The sequence below is a fragment of the Haemaphysalis longicornis genome, unplaced genomic scaffold (assembly GCF_048455015.1).
Source record: "Haemaphysalis longicornis isolate Haplotype H1 unplaced genomic scaffold, Haemaphysalis longicornis Haplotype H1 scaffold_7, whole genome shotgun sequence".
In the NCBI taxonomy this organism is placed as follows: domain Eukaryota; kingdom Metazoa; phylum Arthropoda; class Arachnida; order Ixodida; family Ixodidae; genus Haemaphysalis; species Haemaphysalis longicornis.
In genome coordinates this window covers 151,170,395-151,190,342 of record NW_027526422.1, presented here as the reverse complement: position 1 = coordinate 151,190,342, position 19,948 = coordinate 151,170,395, and the positions used below count along the sequence as shown (strand labels likewise).

Sequence of the window (19,948 nt, the reverse complement as noted above, 5' to 3'; positions counted from 1 at the left end):
GAATACCGCCCTAGGTTTGTACACCACATTTCTTCTAGGCCTAACGTTTCATTGGTAGCAGTGAATCGCTTCAAAACATGAATTCAAAGTAACAATGCCTCATGAATATATATGTATAGCAGGGGAAAATAAGTGACGATTGTTACTCTAAGAGTGGTGTTCTGAAATTTTTAGCACTGAAACATTTCTGCATTAAAAGTATAGGTCGTCAGCACAGGATTTCGGGGAAAGTTTGTTTCGTCTGAAAACTTTGACAAAAGTGAGGTTTCATCAGTAAATGGTGAATGCGCATTCATGTCTGTAACGGCACCGAAACCTGTCACTCCCAAGAGACTCCAACCATTTATTTGGCAAGCGTAAGAAATGGTGTGTGAAGTTGATCATGGCCACCACCGCTTTCCACTTGGCCTTGGGGCCCAAATGTTCTGAAACACAGAGAGAACTTACCGACAATGTTGAGCTCAGAGTTGTAGACTGGCCGGGTGTCCACTGCCGAGATGGTCCACCTGCATTGGGGAAAGGCTCAGTTTGTACAAGAAAAGGAGCAAAGTCTGAAAAGTTGATCAAATAAGTAAATAACGCCATGATTTCCACCAATTGTAGCCCTGCATGACCAGCTGAGGTATCTGATAACCCTTTCCTGCAACTCGCACAGACACCCTAGCTTCCTCTGAAAGTCTGTCCACACAATTCGTTGCCTGAATGGGACACTGAAGAGAAATTTAGAGACATGGTCTATTTATTTTACGAGGTTATTATGGTGTGGAGAGTGAAGGCTGCGTTCCAGTTTTTTTCGTAGGACTAGACGCCTGTTTTTCGCACGAAAAAACATTTAAAAATACATTGACTTTCGCACTCTCCTCTCTGCCAGTTTAAGTATGCCGGCTGAGATCGCTAGCACGCAAGTAACCGTAGTGGACCTCAAACAGATTGTGAAGCTGCTTAACCTATACTGTTAACTTAGCTGTTTAACTGTCCGTTTTGCTCTGCATACCCCAGGTGGCGCTGCCGTTCCAAGATCAGCTTGCGCTGGCTTGCACGTTCAAATCAGCTGCCATTTTCCCATAGGCCAAAATGGTTTTTATTTATTTTCAGAATAAACAGGTAAGTACCGTCGTTGTTCCCAGTGTCAAACAAAATAGACCACAAAATGCAACCTTCGCGTGAAGTTTGAGTGCGAAATGAGCACCGGTTTGCTCAAGAAAAATTTTTAGTGTTACAATTATTGTCGTACCACCCTGCGTGTTCCAGCTCATTCGTATCAGATACAGTGTAGACCATTTATAACGTAACCGCTTATAGTGCGGGACCGGATATAACGCGGGTTTTTGCGACCACCGGTTTGCCTCCCATAGAACTCAATGCATAAGCATACCGCCTAAGATGCGGTTGGCCGAAGCACAATACCGTTTATAGTGCGGTTTTTCGGCGGGTCTGCTGATCGACCGGCGCAGCTGAGGCATCGTTTTATGGTAGCAAAAGAAAAAAGAAAGGATGAAATCGGCCACCTCACGCAGCTTGCACCCCTTGCCCTCCTTTAACGTAGACACCCAAAGAAAAAAAAATAGGCACCCTTTAGTTCATGCGTACCTGATAACCCCAACTGACCTTGCTTGATGCACCTCGGAAGATAGCGATAGACTCCCCATCCGCGCGCGGCAAGTTGATTTTATTAATCGTTAACCGCATGGCCCGTTTTCGCGCACGAATCGTGCACATCGGTGTTGCGCGTGAGTTTTTGTTTTGTTTTGTTTTTTTCGTGCTCGTATCGACGATTCCGCGCTCGCGGTGGCTTCTTCGCGTGGCAGTGGGAGGAGCCTGACGACTTGCACCAATGGGGAGACGCGTACCTAATGGCGGGAGATTCGAAGCGCTCCGAGCCGGCTAGCCACGCCAGAGATGTTTAGGCTTACCACCGCGGTATTTTTTGATGGGCGCTTTCACAAGCAGCGTGGATGGCAGTTTATATTCCACTTGTCGCCCACATTATTAGCTCTTTTCTTGCATGAGCGCGCCCCGTGCGGCATTTCAGCGAGCGGTTAGAAACGGTCGCTGGGACTTACTGGGACTGCCTGCACCGCTTCACGGCCAGTGCCGACACCATGTTGCCGCCTCTTACCGCGCCGCCCACACCACGCCAGTTGTATCCGCGCTGGCGTGCACTGCACGTTTTCGCGATACCAAATCTACCACGCGGTTCACGCTTTAGAACGTTGTTGGAGATAAGCCACCGCTCTTTCCCTTTCCGAACATTCGAGCCGCGCGAAGCCGAAGAGTACGTTGCGCTGATAAGCAGCCGCCTTCGGCATCGTGAACACAAGGTGGGGGTAAAAAAAAAAAAAAAAAAAAGAAATCTCGCTGGCGTTCTTATCACGTCTTGCGGCATCTGTTCATCGACGCTAAAAACGCAGTCATGGTCTTTCAAAACAAATACAACGGAAGTTAAAGCCGCGCTCGCCGTTTGTGAGACTACGCTTTTGCCTTGCAGCAGCGGCTGATGTTAAAAATAATACGAAATATAGACCGTGCCTTCGTTTTTAAGTGCTGTGCGTTTGAGTGATGATAAATATAGGTTGACTTGAGAGATAGGTGGCGATGTGGTTGAATTCGCGCGTGTTTTGGTTATAGTGCGGTACCGCTTATAGTGCGGATTTTTGCGGCTCCCGCGACACACGTTATAAGCGGTCTACACTGTATAAAGAGTAAACAAAATTTCTATCAGCTCTAGCTGCAAGAATGCATTCCAAGGTGAAAAAAAAACAATTGGAGGCCCAATTGGACCTGTCAAAACCACAATTGGGCCAAATGGAACCATCTGCATTTTCGAATGGTTCTAATTGAACCATTTGTGTTTTTGGCAGGTCCAAATGTTCCTCCAATTGTTTTTTTTTACTGCAAAATTCAGTGTTCTTATTTTTCCAGTGCGCGCTTTTTAAAGTTGTTGCGAGAGGAAAGTGTCCATAGTCATTTGCATTGTTAAGGGGTATGCACTCTGTCGATGTCGAATGCACAGCCCCTTTCATCGTGCAGCCCCTGAAGTTTAGCGTAGTGTCATTTGAAAGTTCCCACTGAAGAAGTATCTTCACTGCAACATCACGCGTTTGCGTTATTTCTTGGCAAGTACTGGGAGGTCCAGCATACAAAAAAAGGGCAGAGGTCGAATTAAGCATGCAAAAAGCAAGTAAAATTGGTGTGAAGCTGTTTACTGTGCCCCAAACAAAACTGGCGTAAGCTGCGTAAACTCCACACAAAAACACGTAACGTTTGCGCCTTCGAACGCTTCGACCGTCCCGTTTCGTCAGTAACACCCATCTCGGTCCACCGCAGTGTAAATACAAAAAGAAATGATTGCAAGGCCCTCTGTAAAGCCCTCGCACGGTCTGGTGTATCTCCTGTGGGGAGAAATTTGTCCAAATGAATCCTATGTATTCACATCGCTCATCGCTTTGCATCTGCCCTGTCTCTTGGTACCGAAAAAAGTGCCTTTCCAGACTCCCTTCTGTTGCTGCAGCCAAAAGTGCAACACCTTAACATTCTGTCATCGTTTACATTGCGTTGCAGCACCTAATGTAATGAAAAAGCACACACTAAAGCAATGTTGGAATCCGACTGCCGCACAAACCCTGCCGCCACTAGCGGAGAGAACCGAGCAGTTTGACCGAATGTGGTCGCCGCCGATCACGGACTGAAATGGGCCAAATGCGTGGATTTGTCCAGCGGCGGAGAAGAAAGAAAGGTGGTACTTTCCTAGTTCCAGTGACTTTACTTGCCCTGCGCTCACCCCCAGTGCAGGGGGCGAACTGCGGGCTGGTTTTTCATACATAGGGATTTTTGCAACTGGTGATTGAAAGTTACTCTGCACAGGAGGGGCCTCAGCCCTGCCGTGCGCACAAACGGAGTGATGATGACGACACTTACGTCCGGTCTTCAGCGGTCTCGTCGCCCTGCCGACCGCTCAGCATTGCGGACTGCTTGTGCACCAGGAAGCGCTCGGCTTCAAACACGTTCTCGAGGTGGGAGCCCAGCTTCACTATCAGCTGCGCACGGACACACACACGCAATGACGACTCAGTAAGACTACAGCCCGAGGGAAAATTCTTGTGTAAAAACTAATAGCTGCATCAGCTTATTGCCACTAGTAGATCTGCTAGTCTAATAGGTCTATTAGTGTGTACACGTCTGATAGGGCTACTGGTGGCTATTAGTGGCAATGAGCTAACACAACGTCCAATAGTGTATTACTTCTATTAAGTCGGTTGACAAGCATGACTGCCAACCAACCCACACTCAATACCGAGAGCTAACAATAGGGCTCCGGCCTCAGCTCCAGTTTGGGTCATCCCTCTTTTAAAGGGGCCATGCAGACAAGATACAAGTTTGTTTTATTCGAAAGATTTCGTGTTTTATAGTGCCCCCAGCGCCTGTCCAGCAGCAAACGATTCCGTACTCACCAAGAAATTAATCAATCTAGGTTACAATTTCGATTCTCCCACCAAATCATGTGTTTTCGTGACGTCTGCAATGAAGTCACAATGGTGGGAATTCAAAAGAACTTCCAGTGTGTCATTAGTCTCTCCAGCCTAGCTTTCCATCAGTCCTCCCAGATGGCACTACCATACGCAGCCACGAACGGTTGACCGCCGCTGCTTCGTTTCTGACCGTATTTGCACATAGCTTGTTTTATTTCAGGTAGAAATTAACCATTTCGTGAAACATGGCGTATGCTCAACAAACACAGGCGGCGCCAATGGCTTATGCCAATCGGCCAGTGTCATGTAAGACAAGTCCAAAGCGGCGGACTGCTGTGCAGGTAAAACAAGCATAGTGCACCCAGTACAAACAGCAGTGTGCATCGGTACCTCTATATTCACGTGTATTTTCGTAACTTTCATTGTTTACCCCACCATTCTTACTGCTGTAAAATGAATATGCATTGCATTTAAGCGCAAAAAGCTCGTTTGGCAAATTTATACGCCCTGCCTAATTTGCGTTTGCTTTTGCCGGCTTAAGCAAATCGCACACCTGGGCACATGACATCCTAGGTTCTGTTGCAGGAAATGAGCTAGTGGGTCACATGGCCATTCCCTCTTTTCCTAATTATATAGCTTATTCGAGCAAAGTTAACGTTAAAACAGGTGTCAGTGTTATTCTAACGAGGCAATCTTTCAAATGAACCAAACTTGTGGTTTCTCTGCATGGCCGCTTTCAAAAAATTCGCTAGAGTTTGTGAAAAGTGGACGTGAATTACTGTCCATTTCCCTCCAATAACTGTATACAGTAAACCCTCGTTAAAATAAAATCGCTCTATGCAAATTCTTCCTTTACTCTGAGTTTTTTACGTCCCCACTGCTGTGGATGGAGAGCAACTCATCCCTGCTTTTAATGAATTACCACCCATAACGAAGTGAGTTTCGTGCCCTGGAGAACTCGTTACACTAATGGGAGCTTGCTGTAATAGTGCGCTCGGTCTTTCGTCTTGCCATTTTTTCAGGTAATGCTCGACAGCGGAACTAACAGCTTAAACAGCTCTGCTGTTACAAAACGCCCACTTAAACAAAATGCCGACGCCAAGAGTAGAAAACATTCACGGAGGATGTGCGAGATTGTACACTTCACAAGCGGTCAGTGGAGAACCTGTAACTTACAATCAACACAATAACAATAATGATAATGATAATAGATAAGATGTAAATAATTGGCATCAACATGATTTTCAGAGTAAAAGATGCCCCCTCCTACTACAAACTGGCCGCTAAAGTGTGGACTGTGAGGAAATGATTACTATGCCAGCCTGAGTTATCAGGCATATGCAGTCTCTTGGTCTCTTTTGCCTTCCCAAAACAATTCTAAGCCCCTTCTGAACAGTCCAAAACTATTCTCTTTTGAAATTCTACGGGCAAAAAGAAAAAAAAAATACCGGAGCTGCTTTGGAGCAGTAATAGACCCTTTGCAAAAAGGCGGACAACACTGAGAATTCAGCGGTGCTAACACTGGTGGTGAACGCGACGACGCCATTAGAAAGGAAGCAGGTCGTAGCAACGCCGTCGCGATTGCACGTTTTCGCCCACGGCTTCACGAGTCTGTTGCCCCACGACGCGTATGCAATCACGTGGACGGTGGAAGGTAGCTACTCCGTAGAAACTCTGTGCTCGCAGCCTTTTCGCTTCCTTTCTAATGGCGGCGCAGCAGGTGCACAGTGTTGCCAGAGTGGCTTGCTGCTTTTCCGCCAACGATTTGGCCATTTTGCAAAGGGTCTAATCTGGGCCGTGCAAAATGACAAATGAAATGGTCTCTATGTTAATGGTTGGAGCAGGACTGAGACATCGTACTGCTGGTCCAAGCGACTAACCCATAAATGCGTTTAGAAGTCCTTAGCAGAGCTGCTCGAAAGGTACCCAACAGAGAGAAGGCGGGGGGAGGAGGCAAAACAAGCTTGCAAATTTACAACAAAATCTCCCGCCACGCGACCAGGATTCCTCCCGTAAACGACACTCTTTTTTTTATACATCACAAACGTGGGTCGCTCTCTTTTTATTTCTTTATTTATTTTTTCACCATATGTTCATGGTTTTGTAAAAGGTAAAGCCACTCACATCCCGGTAGAAGTTGTCCAGTTCTTTCGGCCGGTCCTCAAAGGCAAAGCCCACCCGAAACTCCAGGTCCAAGAGCTGCACACAGTTAGAGCCACACTCACTATTTTTCGCCCCTTGGACACTGTTGCTTCAAAATGAAAGAATTTTTTTTTCCATAATGCGCATAGTATAAACTATTTTTGCTTCATTCCACACCACAAGCGGCATTGCTTTTCTCCTACCCCCTGTGTAATATTTCAACATGGCCGCTCCAACATCACTGCTGCATCCATCCTGCATCGTGATTTCCAGTCACTATTTAACGAGAATGCTGCCCAAAGAACAGTGCTACTGGACAAGTAGTAGCAGAATTGACCTCATCAATGTTTCGTGCTCAAGTTGGGCTCTCATACACGACACCCTTACGCCAACGTTTCACGCCCTTGTGCTAGATGCCATGCAAAGCAACACAAGTTCATCAAGCCAAACCAAGCCATTCAAAGTGTCAGGAGCTGATTATACCTCAGAGCAAATTTTTTCATCCTATGCAGCACACGCGTCTATAAATGAGTGCAATGACAAAAACTAGAGTCGGAAAGAAAGACCACAATCTCATATTAGACCTCATTTCGGCAGCCGCACGTAGTGACATTTGTGCTTTGGCACGCCCTGTCTCTTTGGTGAATGGTTGGTTGGCTGGGTGATTGAAACAACTGTACCTAGACAGGACACCTGAAAATACACCGACACAACTCGGTGACTCCTCGCATTTTTGACACCTGGAAGAAGGACAAGACATGGCGAGACGACAGGACGAGCCCACTTTCTGCACCCCGTTTTCCAACATGCCGTCCAGACGTAAGTATACCAACTTGCCCAGTTTTGCACGTTACTACAGGTCGGCAAATTCCTGCCACCAAGTTGGCTGACTAATATTAGTAACAGTAAGAACAACACAAAGGGCAAGGCCACACAAGAAGCAGGGCATTGTCCTAGCTAGAACCTCTCTTTCTTGACTCCAGGAGCACACCATAGTGCAGAAGAATCCAGCCAAACAAGCAACTCAATTAGGAACAGGAAAAAAAAAAAAAAAGAAATCATCCCCAAATTCAGGACACATTTGCTGGCAGCTTTCCTCTATTGAACCCTCGACACAGCTGCAATGCCTGTGCCAGATTGGGAAATAGCGGGCCAAGACATTTTCCGAGGCTAACCTGAATGCGCGCAAAATAGAGGTGCAAAGCGCATACCAAAGTAAAGTTCACCGCTTCATAGATACATCCACATGAAGGAACCAAAGAAAAATGTGATGGCCGAAACGCACCTTCTCTCGCAGGGGTCCATGCTGGGCGATCCAGGCAACACCCCCTACACTCTCGACAGCGGCCTTCTTGACACGCTCAGCTACCACCCTTGCCTGGGCAGACAAAAAAAAAAATGGGGAGGCGGTATAGGAGAGAGCTTCCTCTGTCTGCTGCATTGATCGCGCTGTCACTTCAAGTACACACGCCACCAAATGAGTTTAGAAATTGGTGAAATGTGCACACATGCACCTCCCCCTTTTTCTTCTAGAGCTTCTGGCACTAGAGGGCACCACTAATCGTACCAACTCACTCAACCTACCTACCAATGTCCGTGCCAATGCACATTGATTACACAACCTGCTAGTGTTACAATAAAAGCAGTCAACACTGGTGGTTAAATTTTGTTGGTGATAACAACGGAATAACAACGGGTGATAACAAGGCCTTCGACCTTTTCCAGCCAACACCAGGTGAGTACCGTATTTACTCGCGTAATGAACCCACTCTCGTAATGAACCCTCACCCCACTTTTCTTCTTGATAATTTACTTTTTTTGTCACACTGAATAAAAAATGCAGCGGGAAGGTGTTTTTACCTCAGCCTGGTTGCCGATGTAGTAGACGGTCGCAGAAACTTGATATCACGCTACGCTACGCGCAGAAATGCTAAAAACGCATTCCAACAAAAAGAAATCTCAACAGTAGCAGGAGACACGAGCGCGAATGCCGTGGCTCAGAATTTAAAAATTGCGCTCATGCGGAGCGCCACCCGCTGAACGCAAAACAAACCTCCTTGCGCCTTAAAACGTTGCGGCGTGCAAACAAAGCACAAAACACACTCCACACTCCTTCCCTGCTCTTTGCTGTTCCGGCTGGTTCCGGTGGCGTGCGAACAAGTACCAAACGTACTCCGTACTCCCCCCTGCTCTGTGCTGTTCCGCGACTCCGCCACTTTGCTCCGTGGTTTTGCTGTTCGGGTGTGTACCGACCTTTCTTTTTGCTCCTGGTGCGCGCCGTACGATGGTCCAGTACATGAGCTACACAGCCGGTTTTAAACTGAAGGTGGTGTAGCATATACGTTATGCTCATGGAAACCGCGTGGCTAGGCAGCATTTCAGTGTTGCCCCAGTGTGGGCACACTACGGGTGAAAACGAGACATTGGGGTGGTGAACAGGGATCGCCGTGTGTTTCGTGAGGAGGGAGCGGCAGGCCCGGGAAGTGGGAATTAATGACTTTATGGCAGCCAGCCTGTTAAGGGCAGGCGGCCTCTGGGTCACGCCGCTCGCGTGAGGACTTATTGTCTCGGGCCGCACCCACGTCGTCGGTCTGTTTTGGTCGGCGCGCAGGGTGCAGCTGCGGGGGAACATTGGAAGCCTGGTGGCTCAAATGGCATTCCGGGGGCTGGCGGCAGCTAGCTCTGGGGTCCGCGGCGTTTTTCGTTTAGCGGGTTGTAAAACCATGGTCCGTCGCGCCACCGGAGACGCGGGGCTTGGAGCTGTCAACTGTGGCCGATTTATGGCGATAGCTTTCCCTTTGTTGCCCGTGCGCGCGTGGAGTGAGAGCGTGCGAGGAGGTTCGTGCGGTGGCCCAAGGAGGATGCGGGGGAATCGCGACGCCTGCGGCGGTCGCCGCTGCATCCCGTGTTCCCTACGCGTTGGTTCTGGCCGCGCGGTCCAATTAACGGGGCATCGTCTGCCAAAAGCGGGCAATCTTGGAGGCTCGCCGCCTTTTGTTAAGATGGGCGTTATGGGCTTCAGCTGGCTTGAGTGGCTCTCCGGTCTCGGACGAGAAGCGTGGGAACGGGCGATGCAGGCGGCGTGCGTAGAAGCTTGCCCCGGGCGCTTGCACGTGTTTCCTCGGATGTTTGAGTGTTTGTTGTATTTGTTTGGTTTAATTTTGATCTCTTCCTTGTTTTTCTGGTGGGAGAGAGTGACCAGCGTTTGAGGGTTGCGGGGGCGTTGCCCACCGTGGTTCAGGCCCGGATTTACTAATCCATCCTATCAGGTGCCCAGGAGATACCGATTGGCCTGTGTATCGGGGGTGGGGCCTAAGTAACCCATTAAAACCACGAGACACGAGGTCTCGCGGTCGAATCCTCAGGGTTTTAATGTGCTATACACGGCCGGCGTATTGCCGGGCTAGCCAGGTCAGGCTAGGGAGGATCTCACCACTTGGGTAGTTTTAGGCCAGGGTCCGTCGCTGACGGGGGTGCCGCGGGCACAAAGTCTTAGCTGACCTAGGAACCCATTTTATTTCTTACTCTGTCTACTTCAGTCTGTAAATATCCTGTATATGTCTTCCGTGTAAATATACAGTTTTCTTTCAAACCCTCAACAACTCTCATCGTCGTCGTGTCATCAGTGCCGTCACCATCAGGCACCAACGCAGATCATCAATCTCATCATCAATCAACAACATCAAGAAGAACAACGAACATCATCCTTTACTAGGGGGCCACTAGCATGTTGGGAATAAAAAGAGAGTTTTAGCTGACCGTTTTTCACGGTCCGCTCCGTGCAGAAAGCAAGCGGGATCGCCACTGCGTATGCATGGCGCGCAAGGCCGCGAACGGCATTGGCTCCGGTTGCGCTGAGCGGGACGCCGATACCGGAGCGGACCGTTGAAAACGGTCAGCTAAAACTCTCTAAAAACAAATTTGATTACACAATTACCTACATGTTTTTACGAAAATAGTAAGGCTCTGACAGTGCTTCTCTTGGCAACTTTATTGCATGAAATTTCAAGCTTTAAAAATCATTTGCAATTTTTTACCACATAAAGAACCCTCCCCCCAAATTCATGCCGAACTTCCTGGAAAAAAAGTGGGTTCAATACACGAGTAAACAGGTATACAGTTGAACCTTGTTATAAGAGACATGGATGTAAGAGACAAATGGGTATAAGAGACACTGTTTACCCACATGGTTGGCTGCCCTATCTTTCCTATTAAATTGACCCTTTTATAACAGACATCGGATGTAGAAGATTGGTTATAAAGGACAAGTCATCCTTGAACTTTAATCGATAATCTCGCTTTTAACAGACATTTTAACTTCAGATGCAGTGCCACCAGTCACTAATTGCAGTTGCTTCCATTCTAGAAACACAGGTGGATGACAGACGCCTGCAGTTGCTATTTATTATAACTTCAGCAAACACAAAGTGGTTCAGTCAGCTGTGAAATGACGATGAGAAGCCCTGCTAATGGAAATGCAACTTACAGAAGTGGTTGAAGCTTGCTGTCATCCATTGGATGGAGCGCGATCGCACATGCGGGCTCTCCCACTCGCGTAGCTCCCAATCAAAAAGCATCGCAGATGATGGGTCCTGCAAGCGTAATGAATAGCCTGAGCACACAGCGGAAGAAGCTGTGCGCTCTGACTATTCATCAGGCTTGTGAACTCAACATCTACGATTCATCTTCCACAAACAAGGAAAGGAAAAAAGCTTGTAGAATCGGTTGTAAAAAAAGAGTGTAAATGCAGTCATGAAACAAACAAAGATTGATAACTGTTTCATAAATTTTCGGGGCCAAACATAAATTAGAATTAATCTTTTGAAACATGCTGTAGTGTTCTTTTGAGCTTATTTTAGTCATATGATGCCAACATTGAACTAGGGTGTGATTAGTAAGTGAAAACATGGTTCCCTGCTTATAAGAGACATCTCATATAAGAGACAGAAACTGCTCCCCGGTACGTGTCTCTTATAAAGGGGTTCAACTGTATGTTGTATCTAAGATACAAGCTTTGTACCTATTGTCTAATTTCTATCTGATCACTGTTAAATAACATTTCTGCTGTTTGCTTAATGAGTTCCGGCATGGTAACTGCTCATCGAGGGTCTTGTGACAGCCAAGGGACTACGGGACCCTCATCTGTATATTTAATGAATCGTAGCTTCTATGAACACTCCTTTTTCGACTGGCCAGTCGGCTGCCCCATTGCCACACGGGGTAGGGTTAATTCGCGCCACGTACAAAGGGGCTCCCACGACAGTGAGCCATGCTGAACGAGGAAACGAGGCTGGTGGCAGCGCACCTGTTTGATGGTGTCTTGTGACCGCGGTCCCACTGCCCGGGTGGCGTACAGGTATCCTACGGCGTGGCGCAGGTAGTGGCTGGTGTGGCGGGCACACTGCTCCCACCATTCCTCTTCAGGTCGATCGGGGTCGTCGGCACCTGTGCACGTGACACGGGGACAGTCAACAGGGTTCACGCCGGTTTATAGCACAGTCTAGTCCACTTATAACAACATCCAAGGGGCAGTGAAATACCATCGTTATAACTGATAACCATAATAAGCAGGTCGCGGAAAAAAAAAAAAGACGAAACAGAGCTCAAAACATTTTATTCGCATGCAGGCAAGGTCGTACTATTACTTATTTTCAAAAAAGAAGCCATAGTCGTTCAGCTTCGTTGGCTGCACGCGAAGCTGGCGCACATCTTTTTCAAGAACATCTAGGTGCTCCACAGGGCTTAGCAAAAGGTCCTTGGCGGAAACGAAGTCCCTGAGGGGCTGTATCATGCGTTGGTTCTTCATTGAAGACACTACCTGAGTACGCTGTGCAGCCACGTCCTTAGAGTCGTCACTGCCACCATTGTACGCAGCCCATATCCGCGCAACGATCGCCTCTTCACTGAGACACTCGGACATTTCCAAAACCTCAGCCCTGACATCCCCTCCACAAATAAACAGAGGTGGTTGGAGAAGCCCCCAGTCAAATGGACCCTGTATGTAAACACCGTGACGTCACAAAATGCATGTTCGCGACGGGGGGCATGAACTGGCAGCTGCGAAAGGTGGTAGTGGTTGGCAAAAGCGACTGTGCCGATAGCCCGACCCGGCTGTGTGGAACACGAAAGGAACCAATTGAATTGTACCATTGCTCCCGCCTACATTAGAGACGGGGGGGTCTAGCTAGTCTAGTTGCAACCATTGCACCTCCGTGCAGCTCTCTGCACCTAAAGCCACCGCAACACAACGGTGCGCTCTATGGGTCCACTGATGACTGGGGCATTTATGCTTTCGGATAATTAGTGCGAAAAAGAACATCCTAAAAAAAGGACGTTGGTTCTCTTGAGAGGCATCCCAAGAATGTTCATGAAGATGCTTTGTGTCGGCTACATGCCAAGGAAAGCTCGTTCATTTTTGTTTTCGAGGTCCGCTTACGCCAAGCGCTGCCTTAGGCAGCATGTGCACTGCCTAAGGCCCCGCTTGTAACTTCCACCATTGTAGCATGGTGCTTACTGGACCTGTCTTTCTAATAAATGTGAGCCTAAAACGGCGTGTGGTTTACAAAAAATAACCACAGCACACCCGTTATTTCCACACCACCATCATAGCAATCATGTGTAATCATCATCACCATAAACAGCTACTGCACATCTTTTGCAGGACGAAGGCATACTTATTCTGCTTCAACCCAATTCTTCCGAAGCACGCTGATAAAACCAGAAATTTCTGTACGTCATATAAAGCCGCCGTGCGTCAACAAGTTGTCTCATCATCACGCAGACGACAAAGAGAGGGGGACTCACCATTGATGAGCTGCTGGAATCGAAAGTAGAGGGCGCGCACGGTCTTGTCGAGGTGCGGGGCGTACTTCATCACCATGCGCCACATCATGTAGTGGTTGATGGTGCTGCACACACACACACACCCCCTACATCAGCCTCCCCACATCATCACATGGCCACAGACTATCGACAGGGCTCCGGAAACAAGCAGAGAAACACTGGAAAACCTACAATTCTGCACAGTAGGCAAAGGACCTTTACAGGACACTTGTGGGACGTACACTCGGGGGCCATGAGGTCATTTTAATGTGAAAACATAATTCAACTCGGAAAAGCAAAAGTCACCTCGAAAAATCGAACATCCAACATCCCCAGCACATGGATGGCACAAAAAATGGCCAAAAGCTCGAAGATTAAAAAAAAAATCAATGCAGTTGAGTAGAAAACAAAATAGTGTAAATTTGGGTCTGGGTGGGATTCGAACCAGGGACCTCTGGAATTGAAAACGAGCTCAGTGGTGCTAGCTGATTAAAGGTGGACCCAGTGAATGTGTTGTGGCCTTTGAGCGTCTCTTGAAGACGTGTACTGAGGCCTGCTGCATGAGCAATTTGAGCACACTAATTAAACAACTAGCATTAGGCGAGCGGCAGGAGAGTACACCCTCGCCGAATGGATCCTTTTTGCTTGGTGATGTAACTGCAGTCATGTGCCAAGTCATAGTAAGCGAGAGATAATGAAGGATCAGGAGTAATCAATGATAACAGGACGGCACGTGCTCGTTTGGTTACTGGACACACTCGTGGTTTCGCAATCCCTACACCGATTAGAGGTGCTTACGACTTTCTCGTGCAGAACGTTCATTAAACATGCGCATATGCCGCGCTCCACTCTTAAACTGACTTCAAGGATACCAGACCACCCTTACTTACAAAAAGAATGCGTGGAATTGAGCTAGGAGAACATTTTACAATGAAAAAAAGAAAAGCCACGGTCTCCGGAAAATGCATTTAGCGTTGTGCTGGAGCTCAAATTCAAGCTGATCACTCCACAACCTGCATTTGTACGTCTACAGTACTGACGTCGAACAGTGGAAATGTTTTAGCAATTGCTCAAAAGCATAAAAGGAGTGTTCTGAGAGAACCGATTGATTGATTATGAGGTTTAACCCACCAATGCTACACAGGCAATGAGGCGTGCCGTAGTGGAGTGCTCCGGATTAATTTGGACACCCTGGGGATCTTTAGCGCCAAAATCTCGTACACACGGGCGTTTTGGCGTTTCGCCTCCGTGAGGAAAGCGGCCTCCACGACCGGGAATCGAACTCGCGCGCTTGGGCTCAGAAGCACAACGCCTTAGCCACTGAGCCACCGCGGTGGGTGTTCTGAGAGAACCAAGAGATAGCACTGAGTGTGCATATGAAGTGCCGGACTTCTACCTATCTGAGAATGGAATGTCACATTCTTGTAATAACGCCGTTTAACAAGAAATGAATTCAGAAAATGGTGGGACCTGAGTCCTGTTTGGAATTATGACCTCAGTTATTAAGTTGGAGCTCAGCCTCCTCCCTCCACTACATTTTGTATAGATTAGTTTTCAATAACTTCTGCTTTTTTGTTGCAAATATGGCCTATCAAAGGGGGACTTATATGTTTCATGGGTGTTCTACACAGTGTGGTGCATTCTACAGGCACGAGGCAACACTGCAAGGGGCTTTGTTGCAAGACTTGTTTCACTGCAAAGCAGACATACATACTGTGCATGCAAAAACGGCCTGTACACTGGCGACGACACCCTTCGCATCGTGTGTGACTGTAAAATCAGCTTACACAATATGCAACCTGTTTATAAGAATGTACCCGAAATGGCTGTACAATTCTAAATACACTACCACCAGCCCACCTGAATACAGTTAAAGCAGACAAGGAAGCCATTTCCTTATATTTCCATGAACCATGAATTCTTTTTTGTTTTTGTTTCGTGTTTGTGGCCAGCGTCTGGTCACGCCCGACCCCCCTTACCTTGTGTTTTAAGCGAAGCACGCGTTACCTTCCTCTTTTGTATTCCACACCCGTAACCTTGGTTCCATAGCAGAAGGGCTGTTGCGTTGCACTCACTATCCTAGAGTGCTCTTGTTTGATCAGGAATGTTCTCAATCTCAACCGATGCTTGTAGTATTAAGAGCAGAGCCAGCACTCGTCAGTGCACACAACTTCATCGAGTTTTCTTGAGATTAATTGCGGAGCACAAGTTTGCTCCAACAAATGCTCATTTCTACAAGGACCATGCTTCCTTCTTCACTGCGCGACAATATTTGAAAAAGAAAAAAAGAAATGCTGCTGACACGTCGCCCAAGTGGGAGACACTTGACAACAACGTCATGCTGCAAAGTAGGTAATGTCCCTCACGTGGTGTCCGTGGTGGAGATGATCTGGCTGAGGCCCGCAAAGTAGTGCGGCTTCATGACGAGCACTCGGGTGCTCTCCCCTATGGACTGGCCGTGGAAGTAGGCCCCCAGCAGGCGTTCCCATGCCACCTGCATCGTGGGGGTGGTAATTACCGTATTTTCGAGCGTATACCCTGCCCCTGCATATACAGATCTCTTAGAGGGCACATGCAGGGTAATGTATGGGCACAATAACGTTTCGTAACGAGAGTGCAGGTTTTCTAGGAGGGAGCGCACTGGACAGGAAGACACCATATCCCTGAAAATATGCACAGAAAGTCTGCTGGGGGGGTAGCATTCAGGAAGCTTGATTGGGAGAACATAGGGTTATGACTAAATGGAGAATACCTGAGCCATTTGCAATTTGCGGATGACATCGTCTTGTTCAGTGGTGTGAGGGAGAAAGTATGCTTCAGGAACTGAACTCGGAAAGCTTTAAAAGATTAATAAAAAAATATGAGGAAGGTAAAAGTAATTTTCAATAGACCTGCGGAAAGCCTCTTCTGGTTACACAGGAGAATACTTCAAGAGGTGAGTGAATATATACTATCTTTAAGCAAGTTGCAAGTGTTGATCCCAATGACGAGAAAAAGAGCTGTATATTTACTGTTGGCTGGGGCACATTCAAGAAAAGCAGCACAAAGTAATAAACAGTAAACTACCTCTGCCACTAAGAAGAAAGGCATACAACCAATGTGTGCTCCTGGAGGCAACTTACAGAGACTTACCAAGCACCTCGAGAAAAAAATTGGCCCAACAAGCAACAGAAAGAATTATGACAGCAGTGATGCCTACATGCAAGTACGTGTCTTAGATCGGGGAATGATCCTGGTGGAAGCCATCCCAGCTCAAATTAAGAGAAACAAGTGGAGTTTGGCTGGACATGCAGTGCAAAGGACTGCTGATAACCACTGGACCATCACGGTAACAGAGAGGCTACCCAGAGACGGCACTAGGAGTAGGGCCAGAATGGTACCTCAATGGAGAGACGAAACGAGAAAGTTCGGGAGTAAGGGGTGGATTCAGGTATCACAAGATTGGACTACATCAATCGGGAGATGATTATGATATGTACATCCTTGCACGCAGCATCCAAGAGTTTGTATCCTCTAACCTCCCCTTCGAATCCTAATCTGGCTACAACTCTTCAAACAACCCTGTCAAACCTCAACCCCACTCAACAAGCTGCAAGGCACGAACAATCAAGGTCACAGCTTTTTTCTTTTTTTCAGAATTTTTTTTCGCTCACTTTCGCTATTTTTCGCCTGCTGAAAATGGTTTTGCCACTTAAACTGCTTAATTGGGACTTAATCTATAGCACTTGGATTTTTAATCCAAAACACAGTCCAAAAACGTTCCAAAAATACATGCATGCCTGTTCTGCAAAGCAATCGCTGCCTTTCTTTTCTTTTTTTTGCCCACACATTTCATGGCCATGTTGCTGCATGCAGACACCTGCATTACTCCTCCTGCACTATGCTAACAGCCATGTACAACTCCCGTTGGCCAGGGCCCTAGTCATTTGACTTCTTGAAAAGCAAGCTCTAACCCTTCTAAGACACTTTTCCCTATACATACACATGTTGCTACTTTGAAGATAACTTCAAAACCAAAAGACATGCATGCCAGGTTTCGATCTTTGAGGACGAACTATTTTCCAGACCCCCATAACGCATCAGAGCCCTAAAAGAATTGCCCTGCCTCTCCCACCATCTATACTTTTTGATTCGGATAATCTCGACACGATCACACTCGGCGTTCAGCTGGAAACCAAAGCCCAGGTTTTCAGGTTAAGCTAGGAAACCAAGCAGCATTTCAGGACCCAACTGAGGAAGAGTGTGCATGTATTTATAACTACGCTTGATGTTCGTCAGCATATTTTATGCTCTCACTGATCCATTCAAGGGACCATGAAAACAAAATACTAGTTTATTTTATTCAAAAGATTTCGTGTTCTATAGTGCCCCCAGCGCTAGTCCGGAAGCAAACGATGCTTTGTTCACTGTGAAATCAATCAATTTAAGCTAAAATATTGATTCTTGCGCCAAAACGTGTTTGAATGACGTTTGCAATGACATCATAAAAACAGGTCTTTCAGCTAAACAGCTAAACTTGGTGTGGAATGGAGACTTGCATACTGTTAGTCAACCTAGATGGCACCACCACACTGCGGCAAGCTGTTTTCTGCCTGTTTTGTTTGTGACCGTACTGGCTTGTTTTTGTTCACGGAGAAAATAATCGTTTCGTGAAACATCGTCCTCACTTGACAAATATGGTCGCGTAAGACACCGCCGCTTGCGTCAATCGGCCAGCGTCGTCTGAGACAACCCCAAAGCCCCGCAGTGCTGTGCAGCTAAACCAAGCACAGTGCGCGCAGTACCAACCGCAGTACACATCGGTACTTCTATGTTTACGTGTGCTTTCGCAACTTCCCCTGCCCGTCCAACCATTCTTACTGCTATAAAAAGAATGTGCCCTTAATTTAAGCGCAAACAGCTCGTTCAGCAGGCTTATACTAAGCCCTGCCTAATTTGCACTTGCTTTTTCCTGCCTCCGCCAATCGCAGAGCTGGCTGGTATGACATATGTTCTTGTGGGGGAAATGAGCTCGTGGGTCACACGGCCATTCCCTTTTTTTCTAGTAACACAACTTATTTGCGCGAAGTTAACGTTAAAAGTTGTGTCAGCATGATTCTAACGAGGCGACCTTTTGAATGATGATTGACTGACTGATTGTAGTGTTTAACGCGCCGACACAACGCCGGCGATGAGGCGCGCCGTAGCGGAGGGCTCCAAATTAATTTTGACCCCCTGGGGATCTTTAACGTGCACCCAAATCTCGTACACACTGGCGTTTTTGCTTTTCACCTTCATCAGAAAAGCGGCTGCCGCGGCCGGGAATCCAACCTGCGACCTTGTGCTTTTGAATGAACCAAACTTGCATTTTGTCATCATGGCCCCTTTCAGGAGAGCAGACATTCCCAAATTTTTTCCCTTCGAACGAGACCATAAGGTCCTGTTTCCAAAGTTCGTCGGCAGCAGTAATAAGCTCCACAGTCCACCCTGATGGCTGCATTGACCGAGAAGGAAGGTTACCTCCAAAAATGCAGCATCGACGTGATTGCGAGTCCATGCATCATTAGAACAGTAGCTGCAGCACAAGTGATACAGTTCCTCAGTCGTGTCAGTGCAAACAGTGGAGGTGCTTCTGGAACATGCTGTGCGTATACTCACGATGGGCACCATGCGGGTGAGCTGCCCGACGGTCATCAGCTGACTGCTGGGCTCGGTCACGTTTTCCCGAGGCCGCAACCTCTGCAAGAATTCACACACACGGTCAGTGTCGCACCACGGGGTAGCACGCAAGCAACAGGGCACTTCGCTCCCTGGCCACAATTCCTGTCGTCGCAGCAGAAGATGGCACACACACATGCTAGAACTGCTCACGTCTGCCTCAGGCTTGTACAGCAGCAAATACAGGGTGTTACATCAATACGTATGGGAGTCTTTAAAAAATTTTACGAGTGGGCCGTTGTTCCTCCGTTCGCGCTCAAACTTTACACAAAGATTGCATTTTGTGGTCTATTTTGTTTGACACTGGGAACAACAAGAGCAGTTACCTGCTTTTTTTAGAAAACAAAAAACAATTTCCACCTACGAGACATTCACGATGTGTTCACGCCAGGTTTGCGGGGCATCAGGTGGTTTGCTCTGGACGCTCAAGGTGGCGCCACAATACAATGGTAGGCAAGATAGCTGCGATGACCCCCAGGTATAGGTGAAAATCGTTTTTAGCTGTTTTCAAAATAAGCAGGTAAGTGCTGTTCTTGTTCCTCATGTGAAATAAAATAGACCACAAAAAGCGACTTTCATGTAAAGTCCAAGCGCGAACGGGGGACCAGTTCGCCCAGAAAAATATTTCCAAGATGCCCATTTATCGATGTAACACCCTGTATAGAGCTTGGCAGGTCACTGGGACTGGGACTTGTAACTCGTTAGAAAGCTATAGTGCAAAAGACCACAGTACTGATGAAAAGGGCACAAGCCAGAGCTGGCTCAACTTTGTAATCTGTTCACCTGTGCTGGCTGCAAAGGTAAACAAACATATTGCC

At 47.3% G+C, this 19,948-nt stretch overlaps 1 protein-coding gene across 1 annotated transcript in view; it reads right to left on the bottom strand.

Annotated features, from left to right (window-relative positions):
* The window catches only part of LOC144147136 (endothelin-converting enzyme 2-like), a 76,666-nt gene that overhangs the window by 14,573 nt on the left and 42,145 nt on the right, over positions 1–19,948 (bottom strand). The window contains exons 4-11 of the mRNA XM_077679208.1: positions 19,071–19,151; positions 15,800–15,927; positions 13,416–13,519; positions 11,917–12,056; positions 7,897–7,989; positions 6,594–6,668; positions 3,919–4,037; positions 448–506 (exon numbers count right to left, since the gene is read on the bottom strand). Coding sequence (XP_077535334.1) covers positions 448–506; positions 3,919–4,037; positions 6,594–6,668; positions 7,897–7,989; positions 11,917–12,056; positions 13,416–13,519; positions 15,800–15,927; positions 19,071–19,151 — 799 coding nt within the window. The remainder of the gene's footprint in view (positions 1–447; positions 507–3,918; positions 4,038–6,593; positions 6,669–7,896; positions 7,990–11,916; positions 12,057–13,415; positions 13,520–15,799; positions 15,928–19,070; positions 19,152–19,948) is intronic.